Genomic DNA, 24,883 nt, shown 5'->3' on the forward strand with positions numbered 1-24,883 from the left:
TTTAAAAACATTAACCCCAGTAATATTCTAAACAGTTGCTGAAGAAGTGATTTTGGAACCTTTAGAGGAGAATATGGTAATTCCAAGAGTCAACACAGGCTCACTTAGAATAAGTCCTTTGAAAAGACCCTCTTCAGGAGAGTCATGAGCTTAGTAGGGTAGAGGAATGGAACAGACACAGAATAACTTGATTTAGGCAACCCATTGGACAATGCTTTCCCGGTACTCTGGTAGCTGAATCTGTGGCAAATTGAACACTTTTATCCAAAGAGGTATAGTGAGTAAGTCTTGCCCATCTGGAAAGCATCTCGGATAAAAATGTCAAAGGATTCTGCTTTGGCCTTTGGCTTTTCTGTGTTTTTGATGTGTGACTGAGAGGCTGGCAGAAACAGAATTTAACTTTTGTTCAACACCTACCACATTCTAGGCATGGTGGTAGCAGCTGTGTGGTCATCATCTCATTTCATGAGAGGCCTGGTCTGCTGGTGCTTCAAAGCTCAGGAGCAAAGCCAGCTTCACAGATGACAGACTATATTCTGGGAACGAAGTAGTTAAAATTTGCTGCACAAAGCACCATGCCCCCACACTCAGGTTCAAAACAACTAGCTGCTTTGAGCCACAACCTACAGAATCTAGATCTGGTTTAGTAATCATTTGGGGGAAAAGAATTGGGAGTAACGAAGAGGGGGTGGTGAGGAGGAGGGATGTGCAGTGATCACATGTGAACAGAAAGTGATGGTGAGCTGGAGCTGCTTGGAGACAGAACTCTCCAAGAGGCTGCAGATACATAGCCCAGACCTCAGGGAGAACTGGCCCTAGGATTCCCTGCACCTGCCAGACCAGTACAAGGTACCACCATTGTCCTAGAATTCTGTAGCTGAACAAAGCTTCAAGAGTCAGGTCATCAGATTTGAAGGGAAGAGACTTAAATCCAGAAGAGAATGACCATATCAAAATGGGCACTAGAAACCAATACAATGGAAACCTATTATATGGTGTATCTTCAAAGCACTCTTCTATTCATTCTACCATTTAACCCTTCCAACAGTCCTGTGAAAGAGTTAATAAAATAAAGGAACCACAAGGAAAGAAGTGGAGTGACTCGCCCACAGCCAGCCAGTGAAGAGTCTGGCTCTTGAGTCGGGATCTCCAGACCATCACTCGGGTATTCTTCCTCTGGACCATGCTGTGTCCCTATGCACAAGCATCTGCTCATGCTGGACCAGACGCCGAGTAGGCACAGGCCTGTGGGGAAGTTGTTCTGTAAGGCTCATGGGAGGCCAGAAGTTCCACAGCCCATAAACTCCCAGCCCTTAGCCAGTCCCTGGCCCCCAATACAGTCTGACCCAGAGCAGCTGTGTAACAGGCACAGGCTGTTCATGCCTCTGGCTTTCAGCAGAGCTTGGGCTGGAGTTCACCTGGGAATGGCTCTGCCAGCCTTTCACTCAACACCCGCTGCCAAGTCTGCCTTCCCTTCCTCCACTGATCTCTTGTGAAGGGAGGGATGTAAAACACAGCCCAACTCTAACCCGCGGTTCCTGCCAGCCCGGCCCTCAGAGCTGCCCCTGCTCCCAGAAACAATACCCTGATTATCATTCATTATTTCTACTTCTTAGTATTAAAATCCTTTTAATATGGCATTGAAGACCATTGGGGAGTTTTAAATTTCGTGTCAGACCAGGATTTATAGGCCAGTTCTGAAATTTTACCTCTGGGCTCGATAATTGCAATTCCCTTTTAATCGCTCTCTTAGACACCTCTGTTAAAAGACTTCAATTATTTTCACACTGTGGCCCATGAGACGGCCAATCTGAATACCCAACCCATGTCACCTCCTTATGGAGGCCTGCGTGGGAAGCGCTAGACATGAACCTCGTCTGAAGGTACCAGGTCTGATGTGCTGTCCCAAGGAGCCTTGGGGTTTGGGGAAAGGGAGTCTCCTCTCTCAAGGAGTTGCGAGTTCAGGGATCATACCCCCACCCACCTCTGTTCTTCCACTCCCCAACTGGAAGCAAGAACCAGATGTGTTAGGATGTATATGCTCACTCAGGCTTATTTTGAAAGCTGTACAATTCTATGAACAGGCAAATGCATATACTGGGAATCCTTCCATGGGAAATTACTTAAAGGAATATGATACAGGGGGTTGACTGGGAGGGTCAAGGCAGATAGAGATCCTTCAGCTGAGCTCTCAAGAGTCCTGTGGTGCTTTTGGGAAAGTAAAAGCAGATAGTACCTGAGGGGGTTGTGGAGTATTGGAAAGAGACCCTCACCGCCACCTCCACCAAGGACAGAAAGAGGACACAGGATCAGCCACAGCCTGCAAAGGGCGGCCGTGTCAGGAGAGGAGAGAAGAGCAGCTGTTACCCTGCTCCTCGAAGACCCAACTTGATCAGGTGTAGTGAAGGGGGCTGAGACAGGAGCTGAGGGTGGGAGTAGCTAAAGGAGCCACCTCCAGGATGCCATTTAGTGCTTTGTATCTGATGATGACAATTTGTAAGGGATAAATGTGTAACTCTGTATCCAGAGCCACCAAGTGCTGAAAGAAGGGTTAATTGTGGGCCAAAAAGATCAGCTTTTTTTTTTTTTCTGAAACAGAGTCTCACTATTGTTGCCCAGGCTGGAGTGCCATGGTGCAACCTCAGCTCACCACAACCTCCGCCTCCCCACAACCTCTGCCTCCCAGGTTCAAGCGATTTTCCTGCCTCAGCCTCCCAAGTAGCTGGGACTACAGGCATGCGCCACCACACCTGACTAATCTTTGCATGTTTAGTAGAGACAGCGTTTTTCCATGTTGGTCAGGCTGGTCTCGAACTCCCAACCTCAGGTGATCCGCTCATCTCAGCCTCCCAAGGTGCCAGGACCACAGGCATGAGCCACCACACCCAGCCAACATCTGCTTTTATTGGGAGATAGTAGGCTGAATGAGAGGCAGCACTCAGGTTGGGAAAAGGGGACTTCATAAAAGAGGCAAGGGATACAAAGAAAATCTAGGACTCAGGGTCGCACACATTGTAATCAAAGTCTTGTTCTTGGGTGGCAGCAGCCAAGAGGGAATGAGACTCCCCAGCCTTGGTTAGGAGGGGTCCGCTGGGCCCTTGGTCAGCAGCCTTGCACAGTAACATAAGGGATGTCTGCACTGGAGGCTGTTAATGGGTTGGACGAAAGCGAGAAGGGTCTTTGTCACTCAAGAGCGTAGATCTCTCAATACAGCAATGGGCTAGGCTATTGTGTCCAAAAACAGAGTGCTGTCACCCCAGTATATGCAACATGATTAACTGGGGTACTATTAACATGGCTTCTTATATTTATCACTAATTTTAAAATAAGATACTGAATTTTACTAATATTTAATATCAGACATGTGCATGCTCAAAATATTTTTATAATACAGGAAAGTAAATGAAAAAAAATCTTTGAAATGAGATGATGTACTGACACCAAAAGACTCAGTGGCATATGATTTAACTCAACATGGGGCTCCGCCCCTGGCCCATCACCGAGCACATGCCCACAAACATACACGGAGCCAAGTCATCACGGAAGAGGATTCAGGGTCCCAGTTATCCTAACTCAGTTTGTAAGACGCCATGAGGATCAGCACCAGACGCTTGTTCTAGGATGTTAGTGTCTGTGTCTTTTCCTGTCGAAAAAATGGGCTTCTATTTCCCTCTGCTTTCCATGCCTGTTTTCTCATCTGTAAAATGGGAAGAGTCTTGCATTATCCCTGTCCACAAGAACCAATGTTCATTTTCACCCACGTGAAAATGCAAGGAAGAAGGAGACTCCCAGGTCTGGTTTGTCCCAGGCTCCTCCACACATATAAGCCCTTCTCATGCCCCTACCAAAGGAAAGCTTCATAAACAGGAGAGATGTCACTGGTCAGGCTCCACAGGTACACACACCAGGCAGACACCATGGTGGCCAAGCCCCATGCTCTGAGGCACTTCCCGCTTGCGGGAGTCTTCAAGGGGTGGATAAGAGAGTGCCAGCCTAGAAATCCCAAGGCCAAGCTCAGGCACACCCTAGCTAATCTTCTGAGCATGCCCTGTAACCCTCATTCCACACTGCCTGGCTGTGCGACAAAGGGGACACGGGCATCCTCGTGACTTTTGCCCAGGGTGGCTGTAAGAATCAGATGAGTTGGCAGTGGGGTGTGTGTGTGGAAACATGGAGCCCTCTTAGATGGTAGACAGTGTGCTGAGTTGAGGGTCCTCTGGCTGTCCCAGGGACTCACCCTGCTGTGGACTCGGAATTTGACAGATCTAGGTTGGAATCTCATCTCTGTTATTTACCAAACCTAGAACAAGATAATTCACTTGCTAGAATCTCAGGGTTTTTTTTTTAATCTGTGCAGTGGGAACAATTCCTCTTAGAGCTCCTAAGAGATTAAATGAGATAACTGTGAGGAATTCCCGCCTAGCATCTGACACAGAGTTAGTGTCCAAGGATGGCAGGCACTAATGTAACTATTATCTAATAGCAATGTAACAACCACCACCTTCACTACTTGGATGACATCACTGGCAGGTTTCCAAAGCCAGAGACTCTTGCAGATCACAGTCTCGACCACTTTCAGATACCGCTGCAGCAGCTCCTGCCACACAAGCCCCACCCTGTAGCCATGAAGAGCCTGAGTGTCCATTACCTGCCTTGGGGCAGAGGCCACCAGCCCTTTGAATCAGAGACTCAGAGCTGTTTTGAATGGTGTCTCTGAACCTGCTCTGAGCTGTCAGCAGAACTTTGCAACCACCCACAGAATTCACAGAAGGTGGGAGCTCACATGCCAGATTCCATCTTTGCAGCCTTTGTCACGGTCTATTCCAGAGTCCTCCGACCTCTGAGGATGCTGGGAACTGGGAAGGAGGAGGGGGCTCCTGCTCTCCTGCCCAGCTCCCTGAGAAACATGCCAAGCAACTGAACAGACGCCAGCTTCTGTGACCTATCACAAAAAGGCCTGGGTGAAGACATGGGTTTTACAGCCTCATCCCCAGGAGCCAGTTTTTATGGACTCTTTGGAGGTTTCTGCTTGGTTTGTTTTTAAGAAAACTGCATTACAAGCTCACCAGTGGCTATAGTGACACTTATAAAACAGTGGGTATCCAGGAAGCTCTGTATTAAGACACTTTGCATATATCTCTTGGGAGACAGGTAAAGGAAGTGGGCTATTCCTGTTTTGGAGATGGCCAAGTCCTTATCAATTAAATATATCACTTAAGGACTAAACCAGCCAAAAACTGGGAGCCTGTCCTTTTCGGAAAATGACAGCTTCCAGTGTATAGGCCAGGGACCATGTCAAATTATCCTGAGGGTTTGGGGCTTTCTTATTATATTGATTCAAAGTCTGAGAGAAATGAGCCAATGGGAGGAAACGCTGGCCTGTGCCCAGAGATTCCTGCGCCCTCCAGCGCCTGGCCCCCATCTTTCTGGCTCTTCCATGTGCCCCTGCTTCTCGTGCAGGCTCAGCATCCCTTAAAAGTTCCAGGTCACAATTTTGAGCTGACCCTCGAAAGTCATGAAAATTGGCAGTGGCAGTCCCAGCCCAGAAACTGACTCCCAAGTGAACATATCATTGGCACAATCTCAGGGCCTCTCAAGCAGTTCTGTTTGCTATGTTCTGGAAAGCTCCCATATGGCTGACACGGTAGAGGCCTCAATTCTGAATTCCAAATTCCATTAGTTTCTTCAAGCATGGCTTAAAGATGTGAGCATGACACTGGGCAAATCTAATGGGCCCTTGATTCCTGCATTATTAGCAAGCACTTCCTAGTATCATTCTACAGAGGGGCCTGCCTGAAGGGTATGGTGATATTATTTGTCTGGGAGGCAGAGGTAAATGTGTAGAAAAATGTTCTGTGCAATTTCTGGCCACAAGGAAAATTGGGCTGCTTTGCAAGAAATGAGTTGTTTTCTCAGCAGCCTGTGGGCTGTCTGTCCACCGGGCTGGTCATCACACAGAAAAATGATGCCGTCCATCCCCAATCTGCAAAAATACTTTTAAAGTTTGTTTCTCCAGTTAGTGGGGATGGTTTTGAATGATCGACCTGTATTAGTTTGCAAGGACTGCCATAATAAAGTACCAGAAACTGGTGGCTTAAATAACAGAACTTCATTGTCTCACAGTTCTGGAGGCTAGAAGTCCAAGATCAAGGTGTCAGCAGGGTTGGTTCCTTCTGAGGCCTGTGAGGAAGAATCTCTTCCATGCCACTGTGCTTCTAGTGGTTTTCTGGCAATCTTTGGCATTCTTCGGTATACATCACCCCAATCCCTGCCTTCATATTCACACGGCGTTCTCCCTGTGTGTATATCTGTCTCTGTGTCCAAATTTCCATCTTTTCTATAAGAATATAGTCATATTGGATGAGTGCCCACCCAAATGATCTAATTTTAACTTGATTACCTTTATAAAGATCCTGTTATCACATGAAGTCACATTCTGAGGCTCGGGGGGTTAAGACTTAAACACATCTTTTTGAGTGAGTCACAATTCAAACAATGATACTGGCTTTGCTACCCACCCTACTAGGACCAAAGGAAGCCAGCCGATAGTAGCACGTGCCACCTTCTCCAAAAAGCTTTTCCAAAAACTTCTCAGACAGAGTTTGGCACTCCTTGCCCTTGTCCCCTATACCAGTTGCCTGGTCCAACCTGGGAGGTGTATTCCTGAAAAACACCAAGATGAGCCTTGATCAATGAGGAGTAGCCAAGTAGCAAAAAAAAAAAAATAATAAAAAAAATAAAATAAAATAATAATAATAATAATAATAATAATAGCAAATGGCCTCTGGGTACAAGGAACATCATGAGCAATATGTGGAGGATGAAGGAGCCCTGGTATGTGCAGGGAGCCAGAGGCAGGTCCTGAGGCCATTGGAGAACTGTGGTCATGTTTGAGGGGTTTTTTTTGTTTTGTTTTTGTTTTTGAGATGGGGTCTGGCTCTGTCACCAGGCTGGAGTGCAGCAGCACAATCTCAGCTCACTGTAACCTCAGCCTCCTGGGTTCAAGTGGTTCTCCTGCCTCAGCCTCCTGAGTAGCTGGGATTACAGGCGTGCGCCACCACGCCCAGCTGATTTTTGTATTTTTAGTAGAGATGGGGCTTCATCATGTTGGTCAGGCTGGTCTCGAACTGCTGACCTCATGATCCGCCCACCTCAGCCTACTAAAGTGCTGGGATTACAGGCATGAGCCACCGCACCCGGCCATGTTTGAGTTTTAAAGAGATTATTCCTGACACAGGGTGTAGAATGGACCCCTCCTCTGGCTGAAGGTGGATATGTCCTTGGGTCTCAGTTCTTCTCTGCCACATTAGAGGATTAGACACAGTGGTTTCCAAGATTCAGACCAGTCTTAACATCTATCAAGCCTGCGATAACATTATTATCCAGGATACTTGCCCCCAGGAAGTATAAGCAACATGGGAGAGCTTGTGAGCCTTTTGTGTACCAAGAGGGCTCAGAGTACCATCCATCAAAGCTTCTGATAATTACCTTCCCATTCCTAGTGTGGAGATGGAAAGGTGTGATCCCTCTCCTCACTCATTGGAAAGGTGTGATCCCTCTCCTCACTCATTGCAATACCACAGCCGACACACCTATAACAAAAGACAGGTTAACAAGAGAAAAAGCAAAACAAACGTATTTAATCAAAGTTCTCCATGACATGAGAGCCTTCAGAAAGGAAAACCCAAAGACCCAGGGGAAATTTTCTGTTTTTATGCTTAGGTTCAATGAAGAACAGAGAGCTGTGTAGAAATATTAGTGGGCAAAAGGCTGTGAGCTAAGGCTAATAGACTGAGTGGGGATCCCAAAAAGTCCTGGCTATTGGCTTCTTCTTGGTCTCTTGTGTAGCACTCCTTCCTCACTCTTCCCTGGTACAGGGCAGGACCCTCTGTAACTAGGGTCTTGAGACCTGCTATCCAATAAGATAGTTTGGAGAATTCATTTATGGACAGCTCTACCTAGAAAGGCAGGGAGAAGGTTACAGCAACAATTCTCATTTCTATGACTTGCCTTGAGGGAGGAAGGGGAGCAGGGAATAGAAAGGCAGGAGAGGCCAGAGAGAACTTGCTTCTGAAGCCCCTCCAATGTCCTTCAGTTTAAAGTCCCCATCATGCTAAGGTGTCATACCTTGGGGTCATATTCTGAGTCCCAACCATGACCACCCCAGTGAAGGGGCAGGGCATAGCAAGGTGTGGGTGGGGGACCTCTCCAGCAGGTACAAGTCTGTGAGCTATTCTTACCGTACCTCACCAGGCCCCTCCAGCCTTTTCTGGCTGACCACTTATCCTAGCCCCAGAATTTGCTTACAGGACCACGGTTTATGGCAAGTTTCACCCTACTGTATAAAGTTTCAGCACAGTGGCTTGACTTGGCCAGAGATTTGTGGCTGAAATGGAGCCTCTGGGCTTGGGTGTCAGCATTTTGCTTGGCTCAGAGGTTTACATTCGCATTTGAACCAATCAATACATGAAGGCATTAAGTGGTATTTAGGCTGCCTCTCTAGGGAACAAGACGGGCTGCTGGAATCATTTGAGCATGGGCAGGGAAGATGCTTCTAGGACTGGGAAATCCTCGGAGCTCTGAAGTGGGGGCCCTGGATGAATGCCCCAACTCCAGCCCTGCTCAAGACTCAGGCCTCAAGCTGGAGGCAGACTGGACTGAAGGAGGGATCCCACAGAAATGGCCACATTTCAGTTTCAATGTTGTCTTTATCCTTCTCCATGGGGATGATGTATTGAAAGAAAAAAAAAAAAACCTACTGCACTGACTTGGCTTGAAAGAAAAGATTGTATTTGAAAAGAACAGATGGTGCTAAAAAGTTATTGGAAGGAAGAGAGAGTTAGGAAACCAAATTCCAGATTCCTACTGGCTGCTGGTAGGTGATGTGCCCACATCTCCTTACAGAAAGAGTTAGAAAGGCAAAATGATCACCTGGGACTCTAATCACAGAAAATCCACCACCCACCCTGCCAGAAAGATTGTCTGGCAGTTTGTGGAGTGGAAAACCCCCCCTGGGATCCCCTCCTGTGGTCTCTTCTCTAACTCTAAGTGATTCCTGAAATGCCGGCACCATCCACACTCACTCTTCTCTCACTTCCCCTGCCCAGAATTCAGCTGGGTCCCTCCCCACAGCTCCCTGGTGAGGGATGCTCAGCAGATGCTGGAGGAGGAGGTGGCTTGCATGGGACCTAATCCAAAATTCAGAGAAACAGAAAGAGGAAATTCAGGATTCTCAGGGTCACTACTCGTGATTAAAAGTTTTCTCTCGCTTGATTTTTTTTTTTTTTTGGTCTGGATAATCAGTGTTTTTTCCTTTAAAAAGAAGAAAAAACCACTGATGCATCTTCTATGTATTTTTTATACAAACCAGAGCAAAGAAGAATCCCTCTTAGACAATACTACTGGGACCAATTGTTGTTTGGGAATCAACTTAGATCCTTAAATGTTTTCTTTTAATTTGCGGCTTCTAAATGCATGCTAATTCACCAATGCTTGATGTAGCGCCAAATTAGTGTGGTGTGGTCTGTTGATTAGAGTTCCTCATTGTCTTTCTCATAAATCACATTCATAACACCTCATCCATGATGTTCAGTTTCCGTTTCTTTAAAATGGAAATAATTTTAAAACTCGTGAAGTAATCTGAAGGCTCTCTGGAGGCTTTCCGGATTTTTAAGATTTGTTTCCTGATCTTTCTGTTGCCCCATTCACACCTAATTCAACAGTAATTATTTGTAGTAACTCACCCGCTACCAGTCTTTCCAAAGTATTCAAATGTTGTTCTGCGTATTTCATCCACTTAATGAGTACAGCTGGCATAAACAGTTTTAGAAACTGTAGGGGCGGAAAGATGTGTCACTCTTCCTTACCCATCACAAAGGTCACCCTGGACACTCCTAGGACAAAAGACAGGAAAGCAAAACAAATTGGTTTAATCAAAATTTTGCGTTACTTGGGAGCCTTCAGAAATGAAGACCCAATGTCTTGTTTGGTTTGATGAAGCCATTGCAGAAGGGGACAGGACAGAAAGGGGATGATCCAGTGGTGACAGATTTAGGGGGAAACCTAGCAAGCCTGTGGGTTCAGATTCTCCTTGGCCTCCCTGTCTAGCATTTCTTCCTCCTGGGTGTGGAACAGGACCGCGGTGGAATGAAGGTCTTCAAGGCCGCGGGGAGAGAATAACCATTCTAGTTCTATGGCTTGCTGCAGGGGAGAGGGGTGCTAGTTCCTATGACTGATTTTGGGGAAGAGGAATTCTGGTTTCTACAACTCACTTCAAGGGAGAAAGAGGGGCAGAAGACAGGAGGGGAGGACAAGGTCAGAGAGAACTTGCTTCTGAGACCCTTCCAATGTCCTTCATTTCAAAGGACTCAGCATGCCAAGGGGCCATACTTTTGGGTATCATGTTCTGTGTCTGACAGAAAAAGCATAACTGACTCTCAGTGGGTGTGGAACTCAAATGATTGGAGTAGGGAGTCTAGGGGTACTAAAGAATAAACTTGAGCACTCAGTAACCTTGAACACTCAGTAACCTTGGGCATTCAGTGACCTTGAACATTCAGTAACCTTGGACACTCAGTGACCTTGAGCATTCAGTGACCTTGAACATTCAGTAACCTTGGACACTCAATGACCTTGAGCATTCAATGACCCTGAACATTCAGTAACCTTGGACACTCAGTGACCTTCAGCATTCAGTGACCTTGAACATTCAGTAACCTTGAACTTTGAGTGATCTTAAGCACAGTAACCTTAAATACTCAGTAACATTGAACCTCAGTAACATTGAACATTCAGTGACCTTGACCACTCAGCAACCTTGAACATTCAGAGTGCACAGGGTATTTCACGGCATGTAAAATGCAGAGCTTGTGCTAATCCAGCAAGCAAATTAGTCACACAGAGGCCAGTTAAGAACACTTCTACTACTATGTTTTTCTTACAACTGTGGCTATGATCAGTCTACTCCTCCCCATCCCGATTGCAATGATTTAGAGGCTCAGACTGTAGAGGTAGACTCTTTGTCTCCTGCTTTCTGGCCTTGTATACAGAATAAAGAAAAAATGCTCAGCCACGGCCAGGGTGGACATCAGCCCCCCACAAGCCTGCATATTCCAATTCAGATTCTAAAGATGCAGAGGTCGAGTAGAAAAGGAATAGGGTAGCCTGAGGCAACACTGAAAGGGGCCGAAATATCTGCAGCATGCACCCTTTATTAGTATGCTGTTCTTCAAACACGACCCACCTCTGACCCACCAAAAGCTCTTCTAAAAAATGAGTTACTTGCATTTGGCATACATTTAAACCTATGTGCATTATAGTAGGAAGTGCCAGAGTTTTGAAGATAGTCTTGGGTTCACATTACCTCCTAGTACTTACTACATGAACCAGCTATGTCAGCTCTCTGAGCCTCAATTTTCTCTCATAAAATGGGGGTGATGATATGTTTCATGCATTTGTTAGGAAAATTAAATAAGATTTTCATATTTAATGGAAGGAGTCCTGAAAACCTTTATGTCTGGAATGGGAGGCTCTTCTCCAAAACCCCCAAATCCCACCACACAGTCAATCTCTTATTTCACCTTATAAGATCATCAGCCACACTGGATTTAGGAGAGAAAAGAAACACTAGCGTAATAATAACAACAGCATCTGCTAATGCTTATTGAGTGCTAACTACATGCCCACGTATCTCAACCCATGTGATCTTCACGACACCCCTTTATGAGTCAATTATTATTCCCACTTCTTAATTACAAAATTCAGGCACAGAGAAGTTAGGTTAGGTAGCTGGCCTAAGGTCACACAGCCAATAAAAGGCAGAATTGAGACTATAAAACTCCCAGTGGGGGTGGAACTCAAGTGATGAGAGCAGGAGGTCCAGGGGCCTGAGGTCACACAGCCAATAAAAGTCTGGCTGCTTAATTATTATATTTCTCTTGAAAGAAGGAAAGGAAAAGGGAGGGAGGAATAGAAGCAAGAAAGAGAGGAGGGAGAGAGGGAGGGAGGGAATGAGAGAGGAGAGAAAAAAAGGGGAAGTTAGAAGAAGCTCAAAAGAAGCTAGGAGGACCGAGTGCAGTGGCTCACGCCTGTAACCCCAAAGGAGGCGCTCTGGGAGGCCGAGGTGGGCGGATCACCTGAGGTCAGGAGTTCAAGACCAACCTGGCCAACATGGGGAAACCCCATCTCGACTACAGATATAAAAATTAGCTGAGCATGATGGCACACACCTGTAATCCCAGCTACTTGGGAGGCTGAGGCATGAGAATCGCTTGAGTCAGGAGGCAGAGGTTACAGTGAGCCGAGATTGTGCCACTGCACTTCAGCCTGGGTGACAGAGTGACACTCCACCCCTGTCCCCCTCCCCCCCCAAAAAAAACAAGGAGGCTAGGAAAAGGAGCTCAGGACCATTTATGTTGTCTTTGTTCCAAAACATGTGAAAATAATTAGGGAAATGCAGTTTGGAACATCTTCTATGCCTCTACCCCAGGAAGGCTAGCCTACCTTCCAGATCCCAGTCACCCACTTAACATCTCTGATGAAATGAAAACTGCTTTACAGCTGACAATGCTAAGGTCTCAACAAGCAGACCTGTGGCCCCAGGGAACCCATCCCTGCCTTGGCCCCTCCTACAGAGCCTGGAGCCCCCCTTAGCCTCAGAGCAACTCTTCTCCACCCTGGGCCATTGGGAGCCAGATCCCCACTCAACCTGAAACCTCTTCCTATCACAGCTGATCCTCTCCGGAGCACATTTATCTAACTTGTGGGAAAATATGAAGGGCAAGTGAATAACAAAGCCAAGGCTACTTGGATAAAAGACTCCATGCCACACGGCATGTGTAATTATTATTATAGAAAATTAATAAGCAGCAAAGGACTTCACACTAAAATTTACATTGATCTAGCATTTTTCCCCTGCTATCTCCCATAAAAATGCTTTAAATGCAGGCTGATTTAATGGAAACAATAAAAAATTGTGCTGAATGGTTTATATTTGCTACAGAATTACTACAAAGTATATTTTAAGGAAAACTTGAAAGTTATGTGGTTTTTTTTTCCTGTAGGATAAGATTAGAGAGAGAGGTTCAATTGTTTTTTTTTTTTTTTTCCTTTCTTTCTATATTGATCTAGACAAACTCCCACAGGCTCAGTTCTTTGTTTCTAACAAATCTTCACACCTTCACACCTTGTCCAGACACTTGTCAAGAGAGATTCTTAGCAAAGGCACATGTGGAGGAATGCCAGCAGTGTGGCCTGAGTCTTGACAGGGTTATGCTTGATAATAATCGTCATCACGTGACTGTGTTCTATGTGACAGGGACTTGGCTAGTTATCTAATTTATGTGGCTTTTGTCATTGTCGATCTCACCCGTGAGTTTGGCCATCCCAGCTAGGAGGTCAGTCACCACCTGAATGACTTGGTGCTCATGACCAGCACAGGACATGAGGATGGCCACATCTCGTAGCTTCAGGTCCCCAGCCACGTCCATCAGAGCCAGAAATAGAAATAAAGCCTCGGAAAAATAGTTTCTAACCTCAGGGAGCTTAAGTGACAGAATAAAATGGTGTTCTAAAGATTGTAGAGGCATGCCAACCTGCATTTAAAACTCAGCTATAAGCAGTGCATATAGTAGGCCTTTAATAAGTTTTAACTCGTGTTGGTCATATTATTAATGCTGCTGTATGTAGTATTCACATTGACTTAGTCGAAGCCCGACCTGCATTGGAGAGAACATTTATGCAACAGATGGTAACTGTCCTAGTTGAGAACTCAGGTATCCTCCAGGTCTCAATTACATAATTCTCTGGTTCCTTCTGATTTGCTCTTGGCAAATGAAGGCCAAGAGTTATGTGATGAGCTATGTAGTAATAATGCAACCGCCAAAGTCTGTGTGTTTCTCCTAACAGGGAAGGTATCATTATCATGTGAATAGATGACAGCTAGTGTTCATGAATTGACATGAATGTTTGGATTAACTCAGCTCCACTGCAATATAAATTTTGACCAAGAGTGTCAGAAACGTGTCTGATTTAATGGAAATGTGTTCATTTGTCCTCTCAGTGAACAAATATTTTTTGAGTATCTATGATGTATAAGGCATTGGAGACGTGATGAATGATCTACCATTCTGGCATTAAGGAGATGGGAAGGCGAGACACAGAAGTCATCCTTCCTGTAGAGGACCATGGAAAACATTGGCACGCGCAAGACTGGACCACCTGTTCTCCAAACACGTACTGTCTATGTGGCCTCTGCTCATGTGCTCATGCCAGTCTCTCTCTCTGCATTGTCCTTTTCCTAATTCCTGACCCCTCTTCACAACCCATCCTCAAGATACTCCTATCCTGACCGCCCATTTGGAGACATCGCTTTGGCCTCTGCTTCAATAGCATATGGTGCCTACACCTCTCACTTGCCTCTTCTATGCTGCCATTCACTAAAAATCTTGGTACATATGTTTATTCTTTCTCACCAGTCTGTAAGCTCCTTGAGAACAGGCTAAATCCTAGACCCTTAGCATCCCTAGAGCATCCAATACTTTAGCTAGTGTGCAACAGTGCACCAGTAAATATCTGAGAAATTGAATGCGACTCAACAAATGCTAACCAAGAACTAGACACAAAGCATCTTTTCATGTCCTAAGCTTTTACTCTAAGTGAGGTGGCAGCCTTTGGAGGATTCTGAGAGGGAGGGTGATCTGCTATCATAGTCAAATCCTAATACATCTCATTGTAGGGATGTTCTAACATAACCTGTTGGAGTTGTATTTAACGTATAAAGATGCATTTAACCAAGTTTTTCTTTATTTAAACAAATGTGATGGCTGCTATTCATAAATTGCAGTACCTTTCTCGCCCTCTTTTACTATATTCCTTTCTTCTTTGACTCTCATATATGAATTGAGATGCCTACATTTGCAAGGACCAGTGTCATTCCATGGAGAAAGCAGTGGTTTCCATAGGAATAGCTCCACTTATGGAACTCCTACTGTGTGCTAAGAGCTATTACTTTGCGTACATCCTTCTCAAAAATCCTTACAACAATCCAGCAAGTTAGGCATTATGACCTCCATCTTAAAAATAGGAAAACTGGAGCTCAGAGGAGTTAAATCCTTTGCCTAAGGTTGTAGCTTAGGATGGTGGATGGTGGAGCTGAGAGCTGAATCTAGGCCTTTCCTTGCTACACTGCAGCAGCTAAAACCATCTCAGAAAGGCATTCCTTTGAAAAGGATGTAGGGTTTGAGGGCTCACTGATGTGAGCTAGCCCTATGTCAACATAACGCCCATCAGGATATTGCACAGAAGCAAAGTATGATATGTTCCCTGTCTTGTCAACTGCCACTCATGGTCCTCACATGCTGTCATAAAGTGTCCCTTCATTCTGGGCTTAAAATAACTTGGTGCCTTTGCCCTCTTGAGTCACAGCTGCCAACCTTTCAATCTCATCATTGGCTTGCCTTGTATCAGATGTGCCAGACAGTCTTCTTTAAACATATACAGCTAAGCTAGTAGCGAGCCATGGCAGCCTTAGAAATTCTTTTTGTTTCCATGTTAGGGCTTCTTACGATTTTTTGGGAGATTTTTCTGACGGTGTATTTCACTATCTGACTGGTGGGTCTATCCTGAAAACCCAAATTGATGATCCCTCCAGCAATGCTACGTGGACATATTCTTCTCTATCTCTGTGATTTTAGGGAAATGAAATGCAATTGATTGTATCGACTGATCCATAGGTTGCATTGTCTCTTTTGCTTGCAGTCTTGGAGCAATAATATGCTTTATTTTCATCTTAAGTCTGCAGGTAACTCAATGTGTGACCTTGAGCAAGTCTTCACTTCTCCAACGAGGGTGAAACTGAGTCTCTTTGCAGAAATAAATCTGTGATTCTGTGATTAATCATTCTCCTCTCATCTCTGTGGGATATTATTTGTCAATTGGAGCTTTCAGGGCTTTCATAAAATGTTTTGTTACTAGGACTCCTGCAATCAGCTAAGGAAGTATAGATATCAGATCAATAAAGGCCTTTAGGGAACTTTTAATTCAATGCTTGCATTTTGCTGATGAGGAAACTAAAACCCAAAGAGGTGCAGGGACTTGCCCAAGCCCACGCAAATCCACAACCAGAATCCAGGAATCAGCTCCCAATTCAGTGGCCTTTCTACATATCACTTCTAGCCCGTAGGTCAGAAATGGACCTTGATATTCACAAGCCAACCCTCCTGCCTTTTTTGATGGACTCTAATGTACTCATTATCATATAGGCACTCTGCAAAAATGGGTGGTCAGTGTTTTTCTCAAAAAATTCACGCAAAATTGGAGACAGAGTACAATTGATCAGAAAACATCCAACATTTCTGTCATTTTTGGAGAGAAGTGCCTTATTCAAAGTCATCAGGCAAATAAGGGGCAGAGCCAGAACTGGAACTGGAGAGCTCCAGAGAGACACAGGGAAGATAATGGATTGTGACAAGCTGTCCATACAGTCCTCTGGCTTCCTAAAGTCCAGATGGACACCCCACACTGTCACATTGATTGATGGAAGCACCAGTGATAAGACAGTCACAAATCCCCAACACATGGAACCAGCTGCACGCTTGTTTCCAGGAGGCTCTAGGTCAGAACCTAACCTTCCCTTCTGCAAGCCTAAGTAGCGTTGCTACCAGCCGAAGGAACAAAAGCAGGACCCTGATAGGCTCATTCTGTGACCATTCAGGTGTAAGCAAAGAAAATGGAGGCAGACCAAGAAGAGAGTTTAGATTTATTTTTCACTGGGTTTTTGGTGGTCTCTTAAACAAATCTGACCCTAGGCATAAGCTTGCCCTTTTCTAGTCCCAACTTCCCTGGATATAAAATACATGTTTGGCAACTGCTCTGGAAGTTATTAAAGCAGCAGTAAACTATGGGAGGCCAGAGAATTTCAGACAAAAGTTATTGCATCGGTAACTCAGAAACTAATTCCTAAAACTCTTGACACATTTATCCAGAGGGCTAGTGCCAATATAGAAATGGAAATCATTGTCAAGGGCCACGGTGTACCTGGAATTAAAATCCATCATTCCTCAGAGCAGAGAGCTATGATTGTGGCAGAATATGAATACTCCTGCCTTTCACCACCATCTTTCCTCAAAAATAGATCCTTTATTTTTCAGAAGAACAAGACAAATTCTGCTCTTTTTGTCTTTTTGTTTGTCTCCTTAAGAACCCCTTGTTTACATATTCTTTTCAAATATTGCTTTCTTTGACAGTCCCTCATTTAAACCAAAAGGCCTCCTTTTCCTTCAATTGCACCAGTTTTATTGTGGATGGAAATCCTGCTGGGTACAGTAACAGAGAACAAACTTTACAGCAGCAATAATCCCTTCTACAGTATCTATTGTGGGGAAACTCAATACACTTTTATTAAATGGCTGAAGAATTGGCTTCAGTGATCTGAATTAACTACAGAGAACAGCGATAGGGAAGAAGACTACCTCCTTCATTCAGCAGACACCCACTGCATGCCAGACACCAGAGACATAAAGCTACCAGCCAGGAGCACCACACTGAAAGAGGTGGTGGATTGTCTTAGGCAATGCCTTCATCAAAAGTTAGCACAGGCAGAAAAGACTTGGTGGGAACTAGTGTTAGCAAGCGCATGCAGAAATGGGCCCCCGATTCACTGTGGGGGGATTGACAATATGCCTAAATGTGTACACACTTTGACTCCCATTCTAGGAATTTGTCCTTAGGCCATATTTAGACAAGTACACAGAGTTAGCTTCAGCATAATCATGATCAAGAAAAAATTAGAAGCAATGCACAAATCATTAAAAACGCAATCATTAAAATGATAATGTAATCTATATTGTCTTGTGACATACCGTCAAGTGAGCAAGTGCAACCACAGAGTATATGTACTATGGTCTCATTCATGAAAAATTAAAATGGATTAAAATGGACAGGTTGGGCTTGACGCAGTGGCTCACACCTACAATTTCAGCACTTTGGGAGGCTGAGGCAGGTGGATGGCTTGAACCCAGGAATTGGAGATCAGCCTGGGTAACACAGTGAGACTGTGTCTCTACAAAAAAATACAAAAATTAGCCAGGATTGGTGTAGTCTCAGCTACTCAGGAGGCTGAGGTAGGAGGGTTAACTAAACCGGGGAGGGTCAAGCCTGCAATGAGCTGTGATCACACCACTGCACTCCTGCCTGGACAATAGAGCAGGACACTGTCTCAAGACAAAAAAAAAACAAAAACTGACAGGTTGTTCCCTTAGGTGGTGACTATGGTTATTGCTGGACAATGGTATTCTAGGTGACTTTTACTTTCCATTATCAGCCTTTCTGAATTGTTGGATTTTCAGTGCTTTTTATTTTTTACAGTGAGCATCACTTTATATTTAGAGGGTGGAAATGTTTTTAAAAATTTAATGGAAAGCTAGTTTTTCCCTTATTCCTTTACCACTTGTACCGCCATACCAAAGCCCAACCTAGTGGTAAAAAAAGTGAAATATTGTGATGATTTCATAGATGTATAAATAAGCCAAAACCCACCATCAAATCATACACTTTTTTTTTTTTTTTTTTTGAGACAGAGTCTCTATCACCAGGCTGGAATGCAGTGGCGATCGCTGCTCACTGCAACCTCCACCTCCCTGCTTCAAGTGATCCTCCTGCCTCAGCCTCCCGAGTAGCTGGGACTACAGGTGCATGCCACCACACCCAGCTAATTTTTGTATTTTTAGTAGAGACGGAGTTTCACCATGTTGGGCAGGATGGTCTCCATCTCTTGACCTTGTGATCCACCCACCTCGGCCTCCCAAAGTGACACTTTTAGTACATGTAATTTATTATACATGAATTATACCTCAACAAAGTTGTTGTTAAGGAAAGAAAATATGAAATAATCTAGGTAATTTTTATTTTCCACACAAACCACTCAAAATAAGTAAATAAATCCCCCCCCACACACACACACTTGCAGACATTTATGAATCAATGTTGGAAAGTAAATCTGATGGTCCAATCAGTGACAGGAGCCTATTTCAAGAGGTTAATAGCATGAGCAAGGTGTAAAAGTGTTCATTTAATTTGTTGCCTATTCTCTGACAGTGTCAGTATCCTTGATTATAGGTGGGTGCCGAGCTCACCGTTTCGCCTGCTTCCATCTTTTTCTGTCTGCACTTTTTGCAAAGTCCACGTCAATCTTAGGTACCTTTTACCCCAAAATACATGCTTCGGTGCACTTTAATTTTCCTGCAGTAAATAAATAGCTCTTACTAGCTTCCCTGTTAAGTAACTGTAGAACAAACCTGAGGGTTCCGAGACTTTCTATCAGATAAAACTCTGAAAACCAATCATTCTTTCTAGAGATAATTATGAATAGAGTGATAAATGTTTTGAAGACATTTCCTTGAGTCTGCTGGCAGATTTTCTCAAGTATATATTTTCTTTCTTGTGATACTAGCTACTGAAATAGTCCAAAGAGCTTCATTTGCCTTAAACAGAATATGACAAAAGAAATGCCAGTGGTGAGAGTGGGTTTGCGAATTGCATCTCTAAGTTTGCTGGACTAAAAGAAAATAAGTATTTGATTGTTGCTGTCAGAGTCACTGTCCTCAGTGCCACTTAGAGTCCCATCTCTTGGTGCCCATGAAGAATGTGAGCCCTGAAGTCCCTGCAAGGACGTGACCCTGTCCACATGTTACGCCTAATTCTCATAACTGTTTCTCTATGCTTTTCTCCCCTGCTTTCCAATACAACCAGTTGGACAGTGCTCCAGGGAAGAATCGGGCGCCCAGACAACCCCTTTCGAGTGGCCCTGGAATACATCTCCAGTGGAAACCGCAGCTTGTCTGCAGTGGACTTCTTTGCCCTGAAGAACTGCAGTGAAGGTATCTGAATCTGGCTTTCCCACTCTCATTGGTAGCCTATTGTGTTAGATGTGTCAATAACCTGCAACCATGTTTAGCTTGGAATGCACACACTTATGAAGAAAAGTCTAGAATGGGCTGGGTGCTGTGGCTCACACCTGTAATCCCAGCAATTTGGGAGGCCAAGGCAGGTGGATCACTTGAGGTCAGGAGTTCAAGACCAGCCTGGCCAACACAGCAAAACTCTATCTCTACTAAAAATACAAAAATTAGCCAGGCGTGTGATGTGCACCTGTAATCCCAACTACTTGGGAGGCTGAGGCAGGAGAATCGCTTCAACCCAGAAGACAGAGGTTGCAGTGAGCCAAGATTGTGCCTTTGCACACCAGCCTGGGCAACAGAGCGAGACCGCATATCAAAAAAAAAAAAAAAAAAAAAAAAAAAAAAGGTCTAGAGTGTTTTAGGGGCTAGTTCTGAATGACACCAGGTGATCCATATCCCAGATAATGAATTTCGAAGAGCTGGTATAAAATTGTATCTTCCTTGAGAACACTTAGGCACATAGAAGGGAACAGCAGACACTGGGGCTTACCAGAGTGCGGAAGGTGGAGGGTGGGAGGAGGGAGAGGATCAGGGGCCCAAGAATGAAGTGTGGAGCCAGAAGAAGCCTGAGGCACTCTCAGACCTCAATTCTCAGTTTAGACTATTCATGAATAACTTTGAAGGCCCATATCCCACAGTCATCTGTCCTATGTACAGGCCTGGATTTGAACTTTGTGCTCCTGGGAAGTGGTGTGTGAAAGGAATTCTCTTAGGGAGGAAGCCCTACTGACCCCCCGCCAACCCAGCTTCTTTTGCCCCTGTGGCTCTTCATTTATTGCTGGCCTTGCAGGAAATTTTATAGTGTATTTTGTTTTCGTTGTTTAATCAAAACTGGTTTATGTGTGGGGAAAAGAAAAATCACCATAATGTGATAGATTGAACCACAGTTCAAGTTGAAAAGGTTGTTAACCTATGATATGAGGCAATGTATGAGAAACATGTGGTTTGGGCGCAAGCCAGGAGCTTGTACAAATGTTTCCGCACTCATGAACTTGAAGATTTGTGAATGTCTCTGGACATCATCAGTCCTCACAGATGTCAAGGATCTGTGTACCGTACAAAAGAGGCCATCTGTTGAAATAGAACCAGTTAACAAGAATGTGACAGGGAGAAGGTATCAATTCCCAGAATGTTCTCATTTGATCATCATTAGGAAAAGGGAATAAGAAACTACAAAATTCCAGATATCAGGCCCACTACAAATACTCTTGCAAAAATTTCTTGACCTGAAAAAAATTCTTTGCATGTTAAAATCAAGAATCTCAACCTGTAGATGTTTTCTCCCATGCCCTGCAACTCCCTCTCACCTAAAAATATTCATCCCCCATAGCCTGTGTTGCATTTGCAGTGAGTCTGTTCCAGAGACCTGTTCCTTGTCTGCTTTTCTACCTTTACGAAACCAACAGAGTTGACCTCCCTAAACTCTCTCTAATGATACAGAAAGTTTCCGCTGGCAGGGCACCCTCTTAGAAGAGGGAGAGGATGAGTCTTCCTCTGATTCCCTAGAGAAAGTGGCTTGGCCCAGATACCTGGGGAAGTTCTCATGGTCCAGCTTCCTTCTTTCAGTGGCTCTAGGTCCAAGAACAGATGGTCTCCATGAGGAGGCAAATGTTCTCTGTGTTTCTTCTCTGGGTCAGACCACCTGTGGTCAACAATGGATGTGGAGGGATTGATATGGATGTGTAAGGCAGAGAATAGTGAAGAACAAGGTGATCTCAGTGTTTGCTTAGAACTTCTAAATTTCCTTCCCATAGAAAACAAATTCAGGTGCACATCAGTAGGCATAGACAAATTGCAGACATAAGAATCATCCTAAAATTATACTCATATTTAAAGGGAAGGGGTTACTTTAAAGGCATACTCAATGCCTATTTGATGTAGCCAAATGTCTAGGTTTTCTGGGGTCATTGCTTTGGTTAAGCCAGAAGAAGAGGGGATAAGAGGAGAAAAATGGTGTCTTTGAAGGAGGTGAATAGGGCTGGCGACATTACTGGCCAGAACTGTAGGTAGGTCTACAGGATGCCTGGTCTATTTTTCTGACAAGAACTTGGTCCCTTCATGATGAGGCACAGACACAGAGCACAAGGGGAAACACAGCTGTAGAACTCCACAGCTCTTCCTTGGTCCACTGCAGAGACGTGCCATTTTAGTTCATCTGGAGAAGCCTCAAGGAGACATGGGACGATTCTCTCTGCATAGGAGATAATATCTATCTGTGGGTGTCATCAAGACAGAGGCCATTCCTATATCCTCTCTACATCCTCATGCTTATCACAGTGTGTGACACTAGGTAGGTGCTCAGTTCATCTCAGCTGATATGGACTAATGGTAAAAAGCTAACGCTGACAGAGCACTCGCCATGCACAAAGGCAAGTGTCAATGCCTTTATGTGTTACCTCATGCAAGCTTTACAATAATGCTGTAAAGCAGGGACTAGTATACTCATTTTACAGATGGGGAAACTGAAGCTCACAGAAGTTTCAAAACTTTCCAAGGTCATTGAGTTAGTGAAAGGTGGAGTCAAACTCGATTCCAAGTTGATCTGGTGACAAAGCCAGTATTTCTGTCTAGACACTTGATATGGTTTGGATTTGTGGCCTCCCCTTCCCACCCCATTTCATGTAATTCTCAGTGTTGGAGGAGGCTTATGCCTGTAATCCTAACACTTTGTGAGGCTGAGGTGGGCGGATTACCTGAGGTAGGGAGTTTGAGACCAGCCTGACCAACATGGAGAAACCCTGTCTCAACTAAAAATACAAAAAAAAAAAAAAAATTAGCCGGGCGTGGTGGCGCATACCTGTAATCCCAGCTACTTGGGAGGCTAAGGCAGGAGAATCGCTTGAACCTGGGAGGTGGAGGTTGCGGTGAGCCAAGATTGCGCCACTGCACTCCAGCCTGGGCAACAAGAGTGAAACTCTGTCTCAAAAGACAAAAACAAAAGTGTGCAGTGGCAGGGCACGGTGGCTTACGCCTGTAATCCCAGCACTTTGGGAGGCCAAGGCGGGTGGATCACGAGGTCAAGAGATCGAGACCATCCTGGCCAATATGGTGAAACCCCGTCTCTAGTAAAAATACAAAAATTAGCTGGACATGGTGGTGGGTGCCTGTAGTCCCAGCTACCCGGGAGGTTGACGCAGAAGAATCACTTGAACCCAGGAAGCAGAGGTTACAGTAAGCCGAGATCGTACCACTGCACTCCAGCCTGGTGACAGAGCAAGACTCCGTCTTAAAAAAAAAAAAAAAAAAGGTGTGCAGCACCTTCCTCGTTGCTCTCTTCCTCCTGCTTTAGCCATGTAGGATGTGCCTGCTTCCCTTTTGCCTTCCACCATGGTTGCAAGTTTCCTAAGGCCTGTACAGCCTGTGGAACCGTGAGCCAATTAAACCTCTTTTCTTTATAAATTACCCAGTCTCAGGTATTTCTTTACAGCAGTATGAGAATGGACTAATACAATACTACTGTTGCTGTCTCTTGGATCTACCCTTCTGACTTCATATGCTCAGCTGTGTGTCTTATTCTTCCTATATTCTTCATATATGCAGACTTGAACTTTGGCAGCAGCCAACTGGTCTCTCTAATACCATTCCATCTTCCACACATTGCCAGATAAATCTCCTCAATATTACTCCTTCCCTTGTGGCACTTTCATGTGACACAGGTCATTTCTTATTGCCTCCCACATCAGAAAATAATAGAATAAGGGGCCTAGACTGGACCACCTCACTCGTTTCCTGGGGCCAGGAAATGTCATTTGCAACTACAGAAATTCTCCTTGGAAGACTTTATTCTCTACATCTAAATTTAGTAGGTGTTTTATAATCATTTCCCATTTAATCATTTTGGGATCCTAACTTGAAGTTCAAGACCTTGTCTTACATTTCTTTTATTTCTCCAGGGAGCAGCTAGCATGGTGCTAAACACACAGAAAACACCACACAAATACACGTTGACTGATTGGTTAATCAATCTATTGATAAATGCTGCACCTTCTTTTATAGCTTTGGGCTATTACCCTACTACTTCCAAAAGAAAGTAGCTGTGAGTAGAAATGGCTCGGAATAGGTTTTTCCCTGAAAGACCAGTGAAAGAGCAGCTTACACAATCAGCACAGACAAGAGAGACAGCAGCCCCCAGAGACACCCATGCCTGGCTCCCAGGGAAACCTTAGCCCATTCACAAAAACCTGTCTTGAGCAGACAACCCAGAGCAATAGGATCACACAGGACACTCGCTGGGACCCCTCAGGTTCAGAGGTGCCTACAGAAACACATGTGTCAGAACGGGAAAGACTAGCTTCTTGAAAAGGATTTGAAAAGGATCAGTGTGCCAGGCGTGGTGGCTCATGCCTGTAATCCCAGCACTTTGGGAGGCCAAGGTGGGCGGATCACCTGAGGTCAGGAGTTCGAGACCAGCCTGGCCAACATGATGAAACACCGTCTTTACTAAAAATACAAAAAAAAAAAAAAAAGAAAAAAATAGCCAGGCATGGTGGCACGCACCTGTAGTCTCAGCTACTCAGGAGGCTGAGGCAGAAGATTGAACCCAGGAGGCAGAGGTTGCAGTGAGCTGAGATGGTACCACTGTACTCCAGCCTGGGCAACAGAACAAGACTCTGCCAAAAAAAAAAAAAAAAAAAAGAAAGAGAGAGAGAGAGGAGGATCAGCATGGCTCCGAACAGCTTGTAAAAATGCACGGCGTTGCAAACCCTCATCTAGCATTTCCACACACTAGGCCGTGTTCTAAGCATGGGCATGGTACATATATTAACTCATTCAATCCTTACAACAATGCTATGAAGTATGTAATATTATTATTATCATTATTATTCCCATTATATGGATAGAGAAATCAAGGCACGGAGACCTAAGTAATTTCCCCAAAGTCACACAGTTGGTATTGAAATGAAGCCATCTGGCTCCAAAATCCACGT

At 44.6% G+C, this 24,883-nt stretch overlaps 1 protein-coding gene across 1 annotated transcript in view; it reads left to right on the top strand.

Annotated features, from left to right (window-relative positions):
- ALK (ALK receptor tyrosine kinase) overlaps nt 1-24,883 on the top strand; it is a 754,225-nt gene that overhangs the window by 530,252 nt on the left and 199,090 nt on the right. The window contains exon 5 of the mRNA XM_015112031.3: nt 19,747-19,874. Coding sequence (XP_014967517.3) covers nt 19,747-19,874 — 128 coding nt within the window. The remainder of the gene's footprint in view (nt 1-19,746; nt 19,875-24,883) is intronic.

This window comes from Macaca mulatta, chromosome 13 (assembly GCF_049350105.2).
Source record: "Macaca mulatta isolate MMU2019108-1 chromosome 13, T2T-MMU8v2.0, whole genome shotgun sequence".
Taxonomy (NCBI): Eukaryota; Metazoa; Chordata; class Mammalia; order Primates; family Cercopithecidae; genus Macaca; species Macaca mulatta.